We start from the raw sequence: 16,079 nt of genomic DNA, 5'->3' as shown, positions 1-16,079 counted from the left end.
ATTTCACTTCCTATCCCTTACACAAAGGCAACAGGAGCAAGAAGCATACAGCACAATTTGTCGCTCCGTTAATTATTTGTAAATTACATGGCAATCCCATTTAAACAATTTCACGGACCATCATATTTGAGATGCAAACAAGTCACTGAAAAAAATAGCACGTTCCAGGTTAACTTCAAAATGTTTGACAACAACTGGGCTAACCACGTGCCAGTTGAGCAAAAAAAAAAAAAAATTGTGTATTTAACAATTATGAGGGATTTGCCTCACACAACTGAATATCAATGTCTCTCCAACTTTTCCAGAAAGACTGAGGAGTTAAATGAACTGAAAATACCTGGAAATGACAACCAAGTATGTGGTCTTAAACTCCTTAGGGCAGTATTACTAGGTATGTAAGAGCATTCTAAAACCTATTTGTTCCAATAGTTGCCAACCACTTCTGTTCTGGTTCCAATTTTAATAATGACATTAGAACACAAATGAGCTAAAATTTTCGACCCTTTCATGCTTGACGCTCCAGCATTCTGTTGTAAGAGAGCCCTAGATGAGTGCCTGTAGGAGAGATTCATGCAACTGACTGTATGGTATGCTATTCACTGAATTCAGAGCAACCTACCAGGCTGTCCTACTGTTAAACATTCCAACGAATGTGCCGCAGTCTGATACATACTCACTTGTGCAACATACTGTTATGATTATGTTTTTTCTCTTTAGCATGCACATGTTAATCATTTAAAAGTGAATGTGTGAGACCTATAAAAGTTACCCTTTGCTCCCCGCCTGCAGTACCCCGAACTATGTCGTTTGATTGTATCACAGTCTTATTGGAATGAATATTGGGAATCTGTTGCATCATGTACTATATTTTGGGATCTGACCACTGTCTGCATATTGTTTATATTGCTTTTAGTTTTGGTTTACCTGCATGTTTGGCAGGGGCTGTTTATTTTGGTGGAAATGGTTATTGCTGCATATGCTGTTCAAATGATCATATATGCCACTGTGGGGCTTCTGCCCGATATATTGCAAAATGACCAAATAAAATTTGTTGTTAAAAAAGTGAATGTGTGTGATTACTATGCACATTTGTTTTATGTCACTTGTCCTTGCAACATGATAATCAAGTCTGCTCGAAAATATTCACAGTATTTAATCTGAGCTGGCTATTTTGTTCAAAATAATGGTTATTAAGTTGTGAACAGTTTCATGTAATGCTGATAGCTAGGTGCATAATTTATAGTAATTGCTCAAGAGAACACAGTAGTAATGAATGCAAATAAGTAAAAGGGCATCAGGCCACTTTCTGATAATAGTTTATCTTGAAAGATTGAACAACGACTAAATAATGTCATATAAGCTAAACGCAGTTTGTGTAGGGGTTGAGAAGAGCTTTGTGCCAGGAGACTCAAATGAAACAGGCCCAGCAGAATTACATCATTCCCTTTGGAGAAAGGCTAACAAGAAGGCCTTCACATTCAACTGCTGTGCTTATCAGCCCAGCAGCAAGCCCAAGATAAGAATAGCAGGCTCTGCTAAGATGCTGAACATAAAGCCTTATTGTTCAAGCAGGTATACAAGTGTGCATGCTCTCTGCAACTTGAATTAGGCTTTCTTTTTATAGATAAGATTAGCCTAGTGAATTAAAGAATGAGGATGGGATTGCCATAAAGTTATATAGAAAATATGTTGGAATTGTTCTAGTTGTTTAAGCTTTAAGTACAAATTGCAGCTACCATTCTGTTTATCTTTATTGCAGTGACAATTCATATCATGTCCTCTAAGATAGGTTTTTGATGTTGAAAATAAATCCATAAAATGCATGCCTTGCTTCCTATTGTTTTTCAGTGTGTTATTTTGTAATGAAAGAGGGTTTGGAGTACCATGAACTATCCCTGTGATTTCCCCAAAGGATTGACTGTTACTTGAAACATCTCACTCAAATATTGCTTGGTGGTTTGGGGGATTGTTGCAGTCCAACTTGCTTTTTGTCCTTGACTGGCAAATTGACTAAGTCCCTTGTCTGAGGTGAGGGGGAATCTATACTTAATAACCCACTGACTGATCTTCCTGCCCTTTTGAAGGAGAGCTGAGGAAGATCATGATGGGATGAACGACAATTTCTCTGCATTGTGGTGACCACATTTAATCTGTTTGATATTTAAATATTAAGACCCACTATTAAGGGTAACCATATTGTCACCCATAGCTGAAGCTTTAAGGCTCAGTGATGTTCTAGACTTCTAAACTTTTTAATGATCTTGAAAATGAAGACAACGCCTAATCACAGGACAATGACTAGAAACAATAGGTGTTATAGTATTAAATTGGCAAAATATTGATTTATGGTGCTTACTGACATTCAAAACTCTTTTCCCTTTAGCTCTGCTTACAAGTACTTAAAAGTCACATTGAAAACCTTCAGCTCCACAGTACTACTGCCAAACGTTGTACCCCTGGGCTATCTGTCATCTAAAGGAAACACTGTTGGTGTGGTATAGAAAACTCCTGGAGTAATATTGCTTGAATTTCTAAACAGGATCAGCCTTTTCCTCAATTCACTGAGAATCCTCAGCTCTCTGCACTTGCAAGATATATAAACATGCGTAGCCACAGGCTGCAGACTCTCTCACGTATGCTTTGATGAGGTACCGATCCAGGTAAGACTATACCTGAAATACTCATCTCATTGGTGTAAAGAAACCATCTTTATACAATTGGGAAACACTTGCAGAAGAGAGTTGAATGGCAGCACATTAAATTAGTAAACACTCATCTGATCAGCAATCCATGAAAATGTCTACTAACCTTTTAAGTGAAATGAGTTCAAGGTAGAAAGGCTGCAGGTCAAGGCTAAACACAATTGAAGAGCATGGCCTATTGAGTTAAGAGTCAGCACCTTTAATTTCTTTCTTTAGATGTTCTCAGGACTTTCGGAGTCACAATATCAAGCCTCATACTTGGGGGAGGGGGGGGGCGGAATATATATATACATATATATATATTCATCAACGGTTTGCTCAGCAAATAAGGGCGCACTCAGGAAACGATAATCATCCTCTGGGCTCTGCAGAAGCTTTAATGATACCAACAGCCTGACGCATTTCGGAAAACATTTCCTTAACCCCTTCCATGCTGCGCAGATTCCGCCGCTGTGCTGACGGAATCTTGCGCGGGCGTGGTCATGACGGAACGGTTCCGTCATGAGCACAGCTCAACCGTGGCTCATGACGGAACCGTTCCGTCATGAGCACCGAAGGGGTTAATCATAGGCATTTATCCAAAGTCTTGCGCTACTGCAGCACTGAATTTAAATTACCTGCCCTCCAATGGGCTTCTCAGATGAGACCCCAGTGTTTGCTGGGACTTGCAGTGCTGCAGTCTACATTCACCCTGAATGGGAAGGAATAAAACATTCAAAACGGCACTTCAATGAGCCGGCAAAGCGTCCGTGGAGCCCATAATCCATGGTTTGTTTCCCCACATCAGAGGCGACAGCGAATTCTGCGCCTCGTGGCCCCATCAAATCCACTGGGTGGTGCAGCCCTTAACGCCCGGAGCCGGCGCGCATAAATTCATCAACGGTTTGCTCAGCAAATAAGGGCGCACTCAGGAAACAATAATCATCCTCTGGGCTCTGCAGAAGCTTTAATGATACCAACAGCCTGACGCGTTTCGGAAAACATTTCCTTAATCATAGGCATTTATCCAAAGTCTCGCGCTACTGCAGCACTGAATTTAAATTACCTGCCCTCCAATGAGCTTCTCAGATGAGACCCCAGTGTTTGCTGGGACTTGCAGTGCTGCAGCCTACATTCACCCTGAATGGGAAGGAATAAAACATTCAAAACGGCACTTCAATGAGCCGGCAAAGTGCTGCAGTAGCGCGAGACTTTGGATAAATGCCTATGATTAAGGAATTGTTTTCCGAAACGCGTCAGGCTGTTGGTATCATTAAAGCTTCTGCAGAGCCCAGAGGATGATTATTGTTTCCTGAGTGCGCCCTTATTTGCTGAGCAAACCGTTGATGAACATATATATATATATATATATATATATATATATATTCACTGAAAAAACCATAGGTTTCACACATGTTATAGTTAGCTGTACATTTTACTGATAAAAAACCAATGAAATTCCCCCGTTATAGTTACTGTAGGCAACTATAACTCACGCGACCGCAATCCTCTGCTGATGCTAATACTGTATTTAGACACTTATTTGCCCATGTCTTCTTCCATTAAATTTTAGCTATACATATATTACAAATATTTTTTTTTCATAAAGACACATATGTCATCAGCAGAGGATTACGGTCGCGTGAGTTATAGTTGCCTACAGTAACTATAACGGGGGAATTTCATTGGTTTTTTATCAGTAAAATGTACAGCTAACTATAACATGTGTGAAACCTATGGTTTTTTCAGTGAATTTGCAAGGTTTTTTAAATGCTAATTCCTAACTATAACGTGTGTGAAACCTATGGTTTTTTCAGTGAATTTGTACGGTTTTTTAAATGCTAACTTACTTTGCGCCATTCGTGGCGTGCGCGCCCACTTAACGCAGTTCGTTCCGTGCGCGCACGGTGAGCACGCGGTGCGCTTCGCGCACCGCGCGCCCACTTTACGCAGTTAGTGCCATGCACGCACGGTGGTCACGCGGTGCGCTGCGCGCACCGCGTGCCCACATTATGCGAGATGGGCCATGTACGCACGATGCGCTTCGCGCACCGTGCGCACATGGGGGACATATTATGCGCATCGTTGTGAAATGTTTTGTTTATTAATTTCAATTATTTCATAAGCCATGCACAAATGGTGCCCTTCGGGCACCATTTGCACATGGGGTGGGGAGAGTGTGGATACTTTTTTTAAAAAAAAAATTTTTTTACCGTACGCGTACGGTAAGCGTAATCGGCAATTTTTCGAAAAAAAAAAACATTTTTTTTTGGCCTTGTGGGTTGTTTGGGGACGCGTATATCATTGCTGGGTGATTATTATTTCAATATACTGCCCCTTTACCCATTTTTGGGCTTCATTTATGCTGCCCTACTCAGAGTGCGAGAGAGAAAATGGCGGCCGCCGCTTCCTGGTTTCGGCCGATTCGAATGTTTACTAAGATCTAAGAGCCAATCAGAATCGCGCTCGCGCACGTCACCGTACGCGTACGGTAAGCGCACCGTAAGCGCACCGTAAGCTGGCTCAGATATATATATTGATTTAAAGGCTATTTTCTCAGAATCTACTGAACAGATTTACACCAAACCTACAAAAGGCACTTCCTTGACCTGAGGACTACCTCTCTGCCAAATTTCAAGTAATTCTGTTCAGCCGTTCGGGCTGTAGCTGTGTCTAAAGGTCCTATGGAAAAATGCATGGGAAAAACGCGTTTTGGGACCCCCCTTTTATCTCAGCCCCCGCTTGAAGAAACCCCCCGAGACTTTCAGGGTAGGAGCGGAGCGTAGCGCCCCACCTATTTTGAAAAATTCGCGAGGATTCGTCGACCGGCGCAAAAGTTATTCAAAATAGAATGTTGCGGATTTCCTATGGAAACGTGGTCCTAACTATAACTACCTACTGGCGACCGCCGGAAGGAAGGAAGGAAGGAAGGAAGGAAGGAAGGAAGGAAGGAAGGAAGGAAGGATGGAAGGATGGAAGGATGGAAGGATGGATGGATGGATGGATGGATGGATGGATGGAGATATATATATATATATATATATATATATATATATAACACCTACTGGCGGTCGCCAGTAGGTAGTTATAGTTAGGACCACGTTTCCATAGGAAAACCTCAACATTCTATTTTGAATAACTTTGGCGCCGGTCGACGAATCCTCGCGAATTTCTCAAAATAGGTGGGGCGCTACGCTCCGCTCCTACCCTGAAAGTCTCGGGGGGATCCGTCAAGCGGGGGCTGAGATAAAAGGGGGGTCCCAAAACGCGTTTTTCCCATGCATTTTTCCATAGGACCTTTAGAACGAGCTACAGCCCGAACGGCTGAACAGAATTACTCAAAATTTGGCAGAGAGGTAGTCCCTAGGTCAAGGAAGTGCCTTTTGTAGGTCTGGTGTAAATCTGTTCAGTATTTCCGGAGAAAATAGCATTTAAAAGCATATATATATATATATGCGCGCAGGGTGCGCGCACCGTGCGAGCACCGTGCGAGCACCCTAACGTGCGCGAGCGTAATTCTGATTGGTGGTTACATGTTAGTCAACGTTCGAATCGGTCGAAATCAGGAAGTGTCGGCCGCCATTTTGTTTGTTTTCAGTGCGAGAGTGAAAAAGGAAGGTGGCGAACGTGAAAAGGGGGCAGGGTAGAGAGTTCCTGACCCCCTAGCCTTTGTCAGGGGGTCCCTGAAGGACCCCGAAGGCAAAAAAAAAATTTTTTTTTTTTTTAAAAATCGCGGGGGTGCGCGCACAGTGCGCGCACCCTGAAAAACACAAAAAAAAAAAAATAATTCGCAGGGTGAAAACCAAAAAATAAAATAATAATAATTTTTAATACGTAGTTTATTGCAAAATAAATATATAAAAAATAATACATAAATAAATTAGCATTTAAAAAACCGTACAAATTCACTGAAAAAACCATAGGTTTCACACACGTTATAGTTAGGAATTAGCATTTAAAAAACCTTGCTAATTCACTGAAAAAACCATAGGTTTCACACATGTTATAGTTAGCTGGACATTTTACTGATAAAAAACCAATGAAATTCCCCCGTTATAGTTACTGTAGGCAACTATAACTCACGCGACCGTAATCCTCTGCTGATGACATATGTGTCTTTATGAAAAAAAAATATTTGTAATATATGTATAGCTAAAATTTAATGGAAGAAGACATGGGCAAATAAGTGTCTAAATACAGTATTAGCATCAGCAGAGGATTGCGGTCGCGTGAGTTATAGTTGCCTACAGTAACTATAACGGGGGAATTTCATTGGTTTTTTATCAGTAAAATGTCCAGCTAACTATAACATGTGTGAAACCTATGGTTTTTTCAGTGAATTAGCAAGGTTTTTTAAATGCTAATTCCTAACTATAACGTGTGTGAAACCTATGGTTTTTTCAGTGAATATATATATATATATATATATATATATATATATATATATATATATATATATATATATATATATATATATATATATATATATATATATATATATATATATATATATATATATATATATATATATATTCTACTGGCGGTCGCCAGTAGATAGAGATAGTTATAGGACCGAGTTTCCATAGGAAATCTGAAAATTCTATTTTGAATAACTTTGGCGCCGGTTGACGAATCCTCGCGAAATTTTCAAAACTAATGGGGCGCTCCGTTCAGCTCCTACCCTGAAAGTCTCGGGGTGATTCGTCAAGCGGGGGCCGAGAATAAAGGGGGGTCCCAAAACGCGTTTTCCCCATGCATTTTTCCATAGGACCTTTAGTCGAAGGTACAGCCCGAATGGCTGAACAGAATTACTTGAAATTTGGCAGAGAGGTAGTCCTCAGGTCAGGGAAGTGCCTTTTGCAGGTCTGGTGTCAATCTGTTCAGTAGTTCCTGAGAAAATAGCATTTAAAAGCATATAAATATCTATAAGCGCACACCGTGCGAGCACCGTAACGTGCGCGAGCGTAATTCTGATTGGTGGTTACATGTTAGTCAACGTTCGAATCGGTCGAAATCAGGAAGTGTCGGCCGCCATTTTGTTTGTTTTCAGTGCGAGAGTGAAAAAGGAAGGTGGCGAACGTGAAAAGGGGGCAGGGTAGAGAGTTCCTGACCCCCTAGCCTTTGTCAGGGGGTCCCTGAAGGACCCCGAAGGCAGAAATTTTGTAAATTTATTTATTTTTTTAAATCGCGGGGGTGCGCGCACCGTGCGCGCACGGTGAAAAACCAAAAAAATAAAAATAAAATGTTAATACGTAGTTTATTGTAAAATAAATATATAAAATAAATAATAATACATAAATAAATTAGCATTTAAAAAACAGTACAAATTCACAGAAAAAACCATAGGTTTCACACACGTTATAGTTAGGAATTAGCATTTACAAAACCTTGCAAATTTACTTAAAAAACCATAGGTTTCACACATGTTATAGTTAGGTGGATATTTCACTCGTAAAAAACCAATGAAATTCCCCCGTTATAGTTAGTTCAGTTAACTATAACTCGCGCGACCGCCACTCTATCACAAGGATGATGTCATCAGTGATGTCATGAGTGATGCCACTGACCATGTCATGAGTGATGTAATATGTGACATCATGAGCAGTGGATTGCGGGCGCGCGAGTTATAGTTATCTGAACTAAATTTCATTGGTTTTTTACGAGTGAAATATCCACCTAACTATAACATGTGTGAAACACCTATGGTTTTTCAAATATATATATATGTGACCAAGGCCTGTAACGGGCTGAAACGCGTAATGGCAGCGGTGGTGTCTATTATATTTAAATAAATAATTGGAATTCTTTTCACCGCACCTTGGGTTTGCTTCTTCTTCTTGAGGAGAGATCTTCAGTTTACGAGACGGAGTGTTGTTATATATATATATATATATATATATATTATATATATATATATATATATATATTATATATTATATATTATATATTTATATATATATATTTTTTTCTTAATTTCTCAAAAACTACTGAACCTATTTACACCATTTTTTAAAAGGTCGCTTTCTGAGCCAAGCAGTACCTTTTTCCCAAATTTGGTGTAATTCCGTTCAGCATTTTTTGCTATAGCCGTGTCTAAAGTTTCCTATGGGAAATTGTTTTTTTTACCTCTATTTTTTGAATCTCTCAGGAACTACTGAACGGATTTACACCATTTAAAAAAAAAAGGTTTCTTCCTGAACCAAGGGCTACCTTTTTGCAAAATTTGGTGTAATTCCGTTCAGCAGTTCGGGCTGTAGCCTGTTCCAAAATTTCCAATGGGTAATAACATGGAGAAAACGTGTTTTGGGATCCCCCTTTTTTCTTGATGAATCACCTCGAAACTTTCAGGATAGGAGCTGACCAGAGCGCCCCGCCAGTTTTTTAAACTTTACGAAGATTCGTCATCCGGCGCTAAAGTTATTGGGAAAAGAATGTTACGATTTTCCTATGGTAACTAGGTCCTAATTATAACTACCTACTGGCGACCGCCAGTAGTAAAAAAATATATATATAACAAAGGTTAGTTGTACTTTGGTGGGATAAGATCTGATTTTTCTTTAACAAAAACAAAAACATAGAAATCCACTGAAAAAAATAAAGGTTAAACAATGTTATAGCTAGGTGAATATGTCACCCTCTGGGGCAGCCAAACAGTCATGCACACTTTGCATGCTCTCCACGCAGGCTGCATTACAGCCAGTGTGGAGAACATGCCCAGGCATCTGGTCCCTGGCTAAGCACCGAACCACGGTGCTCAGACCAATGGTCAGGGGAGCCTGCGTGTGCTTCCTGGTTGCTCTTCTGGCCCGAGTCCGACAGAGAAGAGAGGGAACAGAGACACGGGGATAGGGTAAGTTTTTTTTTAATTAACATTCCCCTCCCCCCATGCTGGCTGCAAAAGAAAGACAGACAGACAGAGACACACACACACACACACACACACTTGATAACACTCCTTGGAGAGACCCGTTTTATCATCTTCTTCAGGTAAAAAAAGCTGTGCAGGTTCCCTGGATAAACATCTAGTGGCTTCGAAATAAACTGATGACCTTATTCTCTCTATTGACTCGATGCTGATGGCTAGCTCTAAGGGTAGCATAATGTTGAGGAATTTACAGTCTAGGAGCTTTATCTAAATTTTCCCAACAACAGCTTGCGGACCAGTCTGGAGGATTACAAAGACTGCATGGTGTGTCATGGCCTCCAAGAGTAGTGAGTGGCAAGGGACTACTCTCTTCTAAAATTCTTTTTGAAGGGTTATGTGAAGCAATCCATTCCTCATAATGATAAGCAACAAAGAGGACCCTATGTAGTCAACGAGGCAAACGGGTCCCAGGAGCAATCACTTCCCAGGAAACTTAAGGTGTTCTTACTCCAGGACCCCCGGTCTCTTTATCCTACAGTGTTTGCACAGTCACTGATGTACTGGGCTGCAATCCCTCACTGGATATCAGAAAGCAGATACAGCAGGCAAACCGGTTGCAGTGAGTGAACGTTCTGCTCCTAGTGTGAAAGGAATAAGCAGTCAGTGAATAGTAAAATTCTCACTGATTAAAAAATGTTTTTTGCGAAAAGGTAAAAGAAAATAGTTACCACTGCATCTCGAGTTGCTGTACATGCGTTTTACGTATGGCCTTTCCTTTACTATGTATTATAACACGATGTCAGTGAAATCACATTTGCCGACGGAAGCGACACCACTTAAACGAATGGCAGTGCAAATAATATTTTGGTCAATATAATTCTCTGACATTGATGTGTTCTCACACAAATAATATTTTACCCTGCACGTGTAGGTAAAACGTTACACAATGTTGAACAAGAGCACATAGATACATAATGGGACCCACACGCGATGTAGAACTGGTGTTTTAGATAAAAAGTTTGATACAAGCAAATCTAGACCTGGAAAATACCCTGTGGTAATAGTGACACTTTTTTTTTCTTTTTCATTGTTATAGGACTTCCATAACAGTCTTATGACTACAGTATGAACTGCGTTTCTTGGTACCGTCGTCATTTTAAACGAATAAACAAATTTAAAAAACGAACCATAAAAGCGACCATTTGAAATAAAGTTCAAAATTCTTACCGAATGGAAGAGCATGCAGTGTCCTATCCTAGACTGGATATCTTCTGGCCCAGCATTACAAGAGTCTTCTCGAAGAATCTTCCATGTATGAGAATGACAGTCGAAAGCAAATAAACCACTGAACTGGGGCTCCGTGGCTCGGCTGTCATCCACTGTCCCGTTGCAAGTCAAAATTCTACCGCCGAACGTGTATATCATATGCTTCTCAGAGTCCATGCACATCTGTAAGGGGGGAAAACACAACGCTTGAGCCGGAAATAGAAATATGAGCCAGGGTCCACATCAGGTACAGAAGTGATTGCCTGATCCAATGAGCCACAGCAGCCTGGTGTTTAAACATATGCTGATAAGCTTTAGCTAAAGGATAAACCAAAGGATAAAAAACAACAGAAGCAAGTGGCTTACACTCGGGGTACACAATAATTAAATACCTTTTTACAAGCAGCGTACAGAAAGCTGAGGCTTCCCAACATCAGTATTTGCAAATATGAAAACACAAATGGCAGCTGTATGTCCCAGGGAGGGATTAGGTGTTTGCAAAAAAGAAATATTGTGAGGCAAGAGTATGAATTTTTGAGCAAGCAAGCATTGGCAAAGCCAAAAGGTCTTGAACATACGAGAGCTATTGGCTTTGGCAATGTGTTTTAGCTATGTTGTATACCAGTGTGGCTGCTGTTCAGCAGGGCTTAACGTTGGTGTTGTGGGCTGTAGTAGAGTGGAATGAGGTAGCTTGGAGTAGCGTGGAGTGGGGTAGCATGGAGTGGGTAGATTGATTTAGAGTGGAGTGGGGTCGATTGGCCAATAGTGCAGTGGGGTAGAATGGAGTGGGGCAGATTATAATGGTTGGACTGGAGTGGGGTGAATGGAGTGGGGTGGATGGAGTGGGGTGGATTGAGTGGGTGGGTGGATTGAGTGGGTGCGTGGATTGAGTGGGTGGGTGGATTGAGTGGGGTGGATTGAGTGGGGTGGATTGAGTGGGGTGGTGGATTGAGTAGCTGGGTGGATTGAGTAGGTGGGTGGATTGAGTAGGTGGGTGGATTGAGTGGGTGGGTGGATTGAGTGGGTGGGTGGATTGAGTGGGTGGGTGGATTGAGTGGGTGGGTGGATTGAGTGGGGTGGATTGAGTGGGGTGGATTGAGTGGGGTGGATTGAGTGGAGTAGATTGAGTGGAGTAGATTGAGTGGAGTAGATTGAGTGGGGTAGAATGGGACAGACTGGCGTGGAGTGGGGTAGCTTGTAGTGGATTGGGATAGATAGGAGTAAGGTAGATAAGAGTGGGGTAGATCAGGGTAGAGTGGTGTGAGTAATAGTGGGATAGATTGGAGTGGAGGGGTAGATTGGGGAAGAGTGCGGTGGATGGGGCAGATTGGAGTAGAGTGGGGTGCAGCGGAGAGGACAGATTGGAGGGGAGTGGGGTACTTGGAGTGGGGGAGATTCGGGAGATTAGAGTAGGGTATATTGAAATGGAGTGGGGTAGATTGAGTGGAATGGGGTATCTGGAGTATGGTCCATTAAATGAATTAGAGTAGGGTACATTTGAATGGAGCAGGGTAGATTGGTGTGGTGTTGAGTGGGGTGGGGTAGACTGGGTGGATTAGAGTAAGTGGAGAGGTGTGTTGCAGCGGCCAGGGCAGCTGACTTCAGAGCACAGGGGTCACGGTTCGATCCCCGGCTCCGGCGGCAGATCAGCTCAGCACCATGTGACTCTGGGCAATAGCTCACATAATTTCCACGGCGGCCCCTAGCGCCTTGAGACCTGTAAGGGTGAGTAGTTTGCGCTTTACAAATACCAGAGTGCTGTAGCGTGAAAATGTGTAGAGTGGAATAGTGTAAAGTGGAGTGGCGTAGTGTGCAGGGTGTGATAGCGCACTGCCATTACAGACAACCCACTTCCAATTGAAATGATCATTACATTCACACAGAAACATTTTACTGCGCTCAAATGATAGTGTGGAAATGTCATCACCTAGTGTATTGATGTGTTCTGATCATGTTCAATATTTGTATCCTCCACACTTCAGAATTACAAAACAATATGTGCTTCATTTCTACTTTTCTTATTCTGATGTATGCTGAACTATTAGCACAGTTTATTTTTGTTGTGTGCTAGAAAAAACATAACAAACTACAGCCTTTCCTCTCGGGTAGGTACTCAGCAAGGTGGGTTTGTTACAAATTCTCTCACTTTGAAGTTATCGAAAGAAAAAGTGAACACCAGGCTCCCTTCGAAGACACAGCTTGACATTTGACCTCTGTCTTTGAATGCTCAGCAAACGTGACAAGATAAGAACAAGATTAGAAGGGCTGTTTACAGAAAGCGAGTTTGTGGAAGAAAACAGTAAACAAGGTTTGGGCAACGAGAGGGACGAACTTAAACTGGACAGCTTAAAGCAAAAAGCCACATAGAAAGTCAGAAAATGTGAGTTACAAACCACAAAGCCAATGGTAAGTTACGGGCAAAATGCATTTCTACGTAAACTTTCTGAATCTTCCCAAAATGTCTTTAGCAAGCCAGACAGCAGCGACTTTATAAAGCTCTGCATGATAGCACAAAACCGCTAGCCATTCATTAATTTTTCAGTAACAATGTAGATGTTATATGCCATGCCGTGCCCTGCCAAAGGAGAAATAACCTCAACCTCAATTGTTTAATGTATTATTTTCCTGGATGATAATACCTTTACATTATCCGAAGTTGCCATTCAAAGTCCTGACAGGGATGACGTGGTTAAAACTGCATTTCCAGTCAAGGTAATCAATCAATCCTCATCAGTGGCTTTAACTTCTCAAAAAGAAACAGAAGTTTCTCTGTGATGCTCCTTGCTTTCATCTCATCCTAATATTTTGGTAAAAATTACGTTAACTAGATGGTTGGTGCAATGAGCTAGCATTTTAGTTTGCATCCAACTGGAAACATGTAACAAAAGAGCAGGCATTGCTATTAGAATCAGGAGAATAGAATATGTTTATAAGTGGAAATGGGAAAAATTGACATGATGTAGCAAAGTTAACACTTTGGGACATTGAACATGGCGTCTACTGGAAACTAGGAGCAATTTGTGCCCATAAGAGTGAAAAGTGAATAAACTGTGAATTTTTGGGGAAAGTGAGGGAATTTAGCATGCATCATAATGGAGATAGGATAAAGTAATACATACCTCTACAAAATACTAGATATATGAACGAGGGAGAAAGAAGGGAACAAACACTGGAACACATAGCATAGGGTCCAAGAGATGCAAAGATGGTGAGCACCGAAGATCTCTGAATTATGAATGTTAGGCTCCAGCAAGCAGGTCTCTAAACATAACCTAGATACACAAGGGTAGACAGCAAGCAGAGGTGCACACACAAGACACTGCATGACTCGCAAAAATGTACAGATGTTTTTAAGTGATGCACCATGGCTTGAATCCATGATTTTACAAGCATGGAATGGCATGGCTGACTAGCTTTCTCTTAAATTGGGCTCAAATTGTGTACAACCTTCTAATGAGGATCTAAGCTGCAAGGTTACTGCACGGCAGTTCAGGAAGCCCTGAGCAATTCAGCACGGTTGTTCATCAAGTTCACAGTGGCTCTAATGCAAGCCAATGTCAAACAGCAGTTCTCACCACTGTGACCTAAACCCTACGGAGGGATTTAGGAGCAATGAGAGCAAGATGCTAGCAATACATGCGATTGCTGTTGGGAGTTAACCTACCTGGGGCTAAACAGGAAGTTGCAGCAAAGAGCTCAAATCCCTACAGGGAACTGCCATAATGGCATCCCTACTAGTAAGTGGCAGGAAGGAGCGTGGATCTCTTTAGGGCTGGATGCAATGAGAGCAGTATTGAATCTCTATTAAGAGGAAAAGAAAGGAGCCACATCCATGCCATGATGCAACAGAAATAATGCAATCCTGAGAAAGTGAAATATTCCATCAGTCTTTGAGGTTAGCGTAGTGAATACATTGTTTGAAGACGGCTACCTCCCAGGCCTCCAAATTTTCAATCAATCTCCCTCTTGCCAAGCTACTAAACGAGGATGTTGCAGCACAACAATATTTATCCAGAGAGATTGAGCATTGTCAACCTCAACCCCTTTCAAGCCAGCTTTGTAATGTGTTTTGTGTAGTAGCAAGAGTCATGGAAAGTCCCTGTGACAGGCTCAGGACCTCTAAGACTGTTCGATGGCTTTCAACAACATAATGCATAGCTTTCTTTTAAAACTAAAGAGAGAGGTAGGAATGTAAGTCCCCAGCTGGATTACTTCATTCTGGTCTGCCCACTTCCAAAAGGCAGACATATTCTCATTTGAATTTTCTTCTAAGGCAGTCTAATGAGGAGTTTCACAGCACTCTGGAGTATTACCTCTACTATCTGTTGTTCCAGATTGCTAGCTGTCCTACTTTACAGCTAGAGGGTAAACATGTTCATGTATGCAGAGGTTCCTTTTGTGCTTAAAGAATAGGGAATCTGACCCTCTGGTCTAACCATCTACTCTATCCTTAACAATATTAAATGTTTTACAAACTTTCTTAAACTTTATCCCACCAAGTCAGAGATACTCCTAGCTCCATCAGATTTTCTGTTCGATTTCTGGTGCACCTCAATTGGCCAAAGCACTATTCTACAAATGTGGTTCATTGTTAGGAAACTTTGGTTGACTCTTAACCCTTCAATGAAACATCAGGACCTGCTTTTCTCTTATGCAGGTCACCTTTCTAATTGTAAACATTCTTGTTCTCTCACAATGCAGTTTCTCTTGATACGCCATCCTGTGTCCACAATGCATTCAGAATTTAGCAGTCAAAGTTCTGCTTAAACTAAAAACATACAACTGTATTTTCCACTATGCATCAAGCAGGACAAGTTACTTACCTTCGGTAACGATGTATCTGGTAGAGACGATTCTAGTCGCAGATTCCTTAACGTAGAATTATCCCCAGGCGTGAGACCGGACCCGGAAAACTTTCTTGCCCAGCATCCCTGCGCGCCGGGGGGCCGGTACCACGCGACTCCGCCCTGACGTCTTCCGCGGGCATGACGTCAGCAGGGTCACATATGCCCCACCCCGGCGCGCTGAGGTCAGTTTGCTTCGGATAACTTTTCCGCGCCACAACGCAGAGCCATCACAACAAAACTGAGGAGAGCATGGGAACAGTGTGCGATAAAACAGAAAAAAACAAAACAGAAAAAAGATGAGGAGCAGCGCCAGTCGGCACCAAAGCACCAGGAGGCGCCAGCACAGGGAAAGAGCAAGGCACCATAGTGAGGAACTGTGCAAGCTAAGGCTATATCACCAGGTAGCCCCAAAGCATCAGA

The 16,079-nt window shown here is 41.8% G+C and overlaps 1 protein-coding gene across 2 annotated transcripts in view; it reads right to left on the bottom strand.

The window, feature by feature from the left end:
* Nucleotides 1–16,079, bottom strand: part of MKLN1 (muskelin 1) — a 653,324-nt gene that overhangs the window by 200,742 nt on the left and 436,503 nt on the right. For both annotated transcript variants that reach the window (XM_085653584.1, XM_085653585.1), the window contains exon 11: nt 10,774–10,995. In XM_085653584.1, the coding sequence (XP_085509710.1) occupies nt 10,774–10,995 (222 nt within the window). The remainder of the gene's footprint in view (nt 1–10,773; nt 10,996–16,079) is intronic.

Source organism: Triturus cristatus, chromosome 4_1 (assembly GCF_964204655.1).
Source record: "Triturus cristatus chromosome 4_1, aTriCri1.1, whole genome shotgun sequence".
In the NCBI taxonomy this organism is placed as follows: Eukaryota; Metazoa; Chordata; class Amphibia; order Caudata; family Salamandridae; genus Triturus; species Triturus cristatus.
The sequence above is the reverse complement of the archived record's forward strand: the minus strand, read 5'-3'. Positions and strand labels throughout refer to the sequence as shown.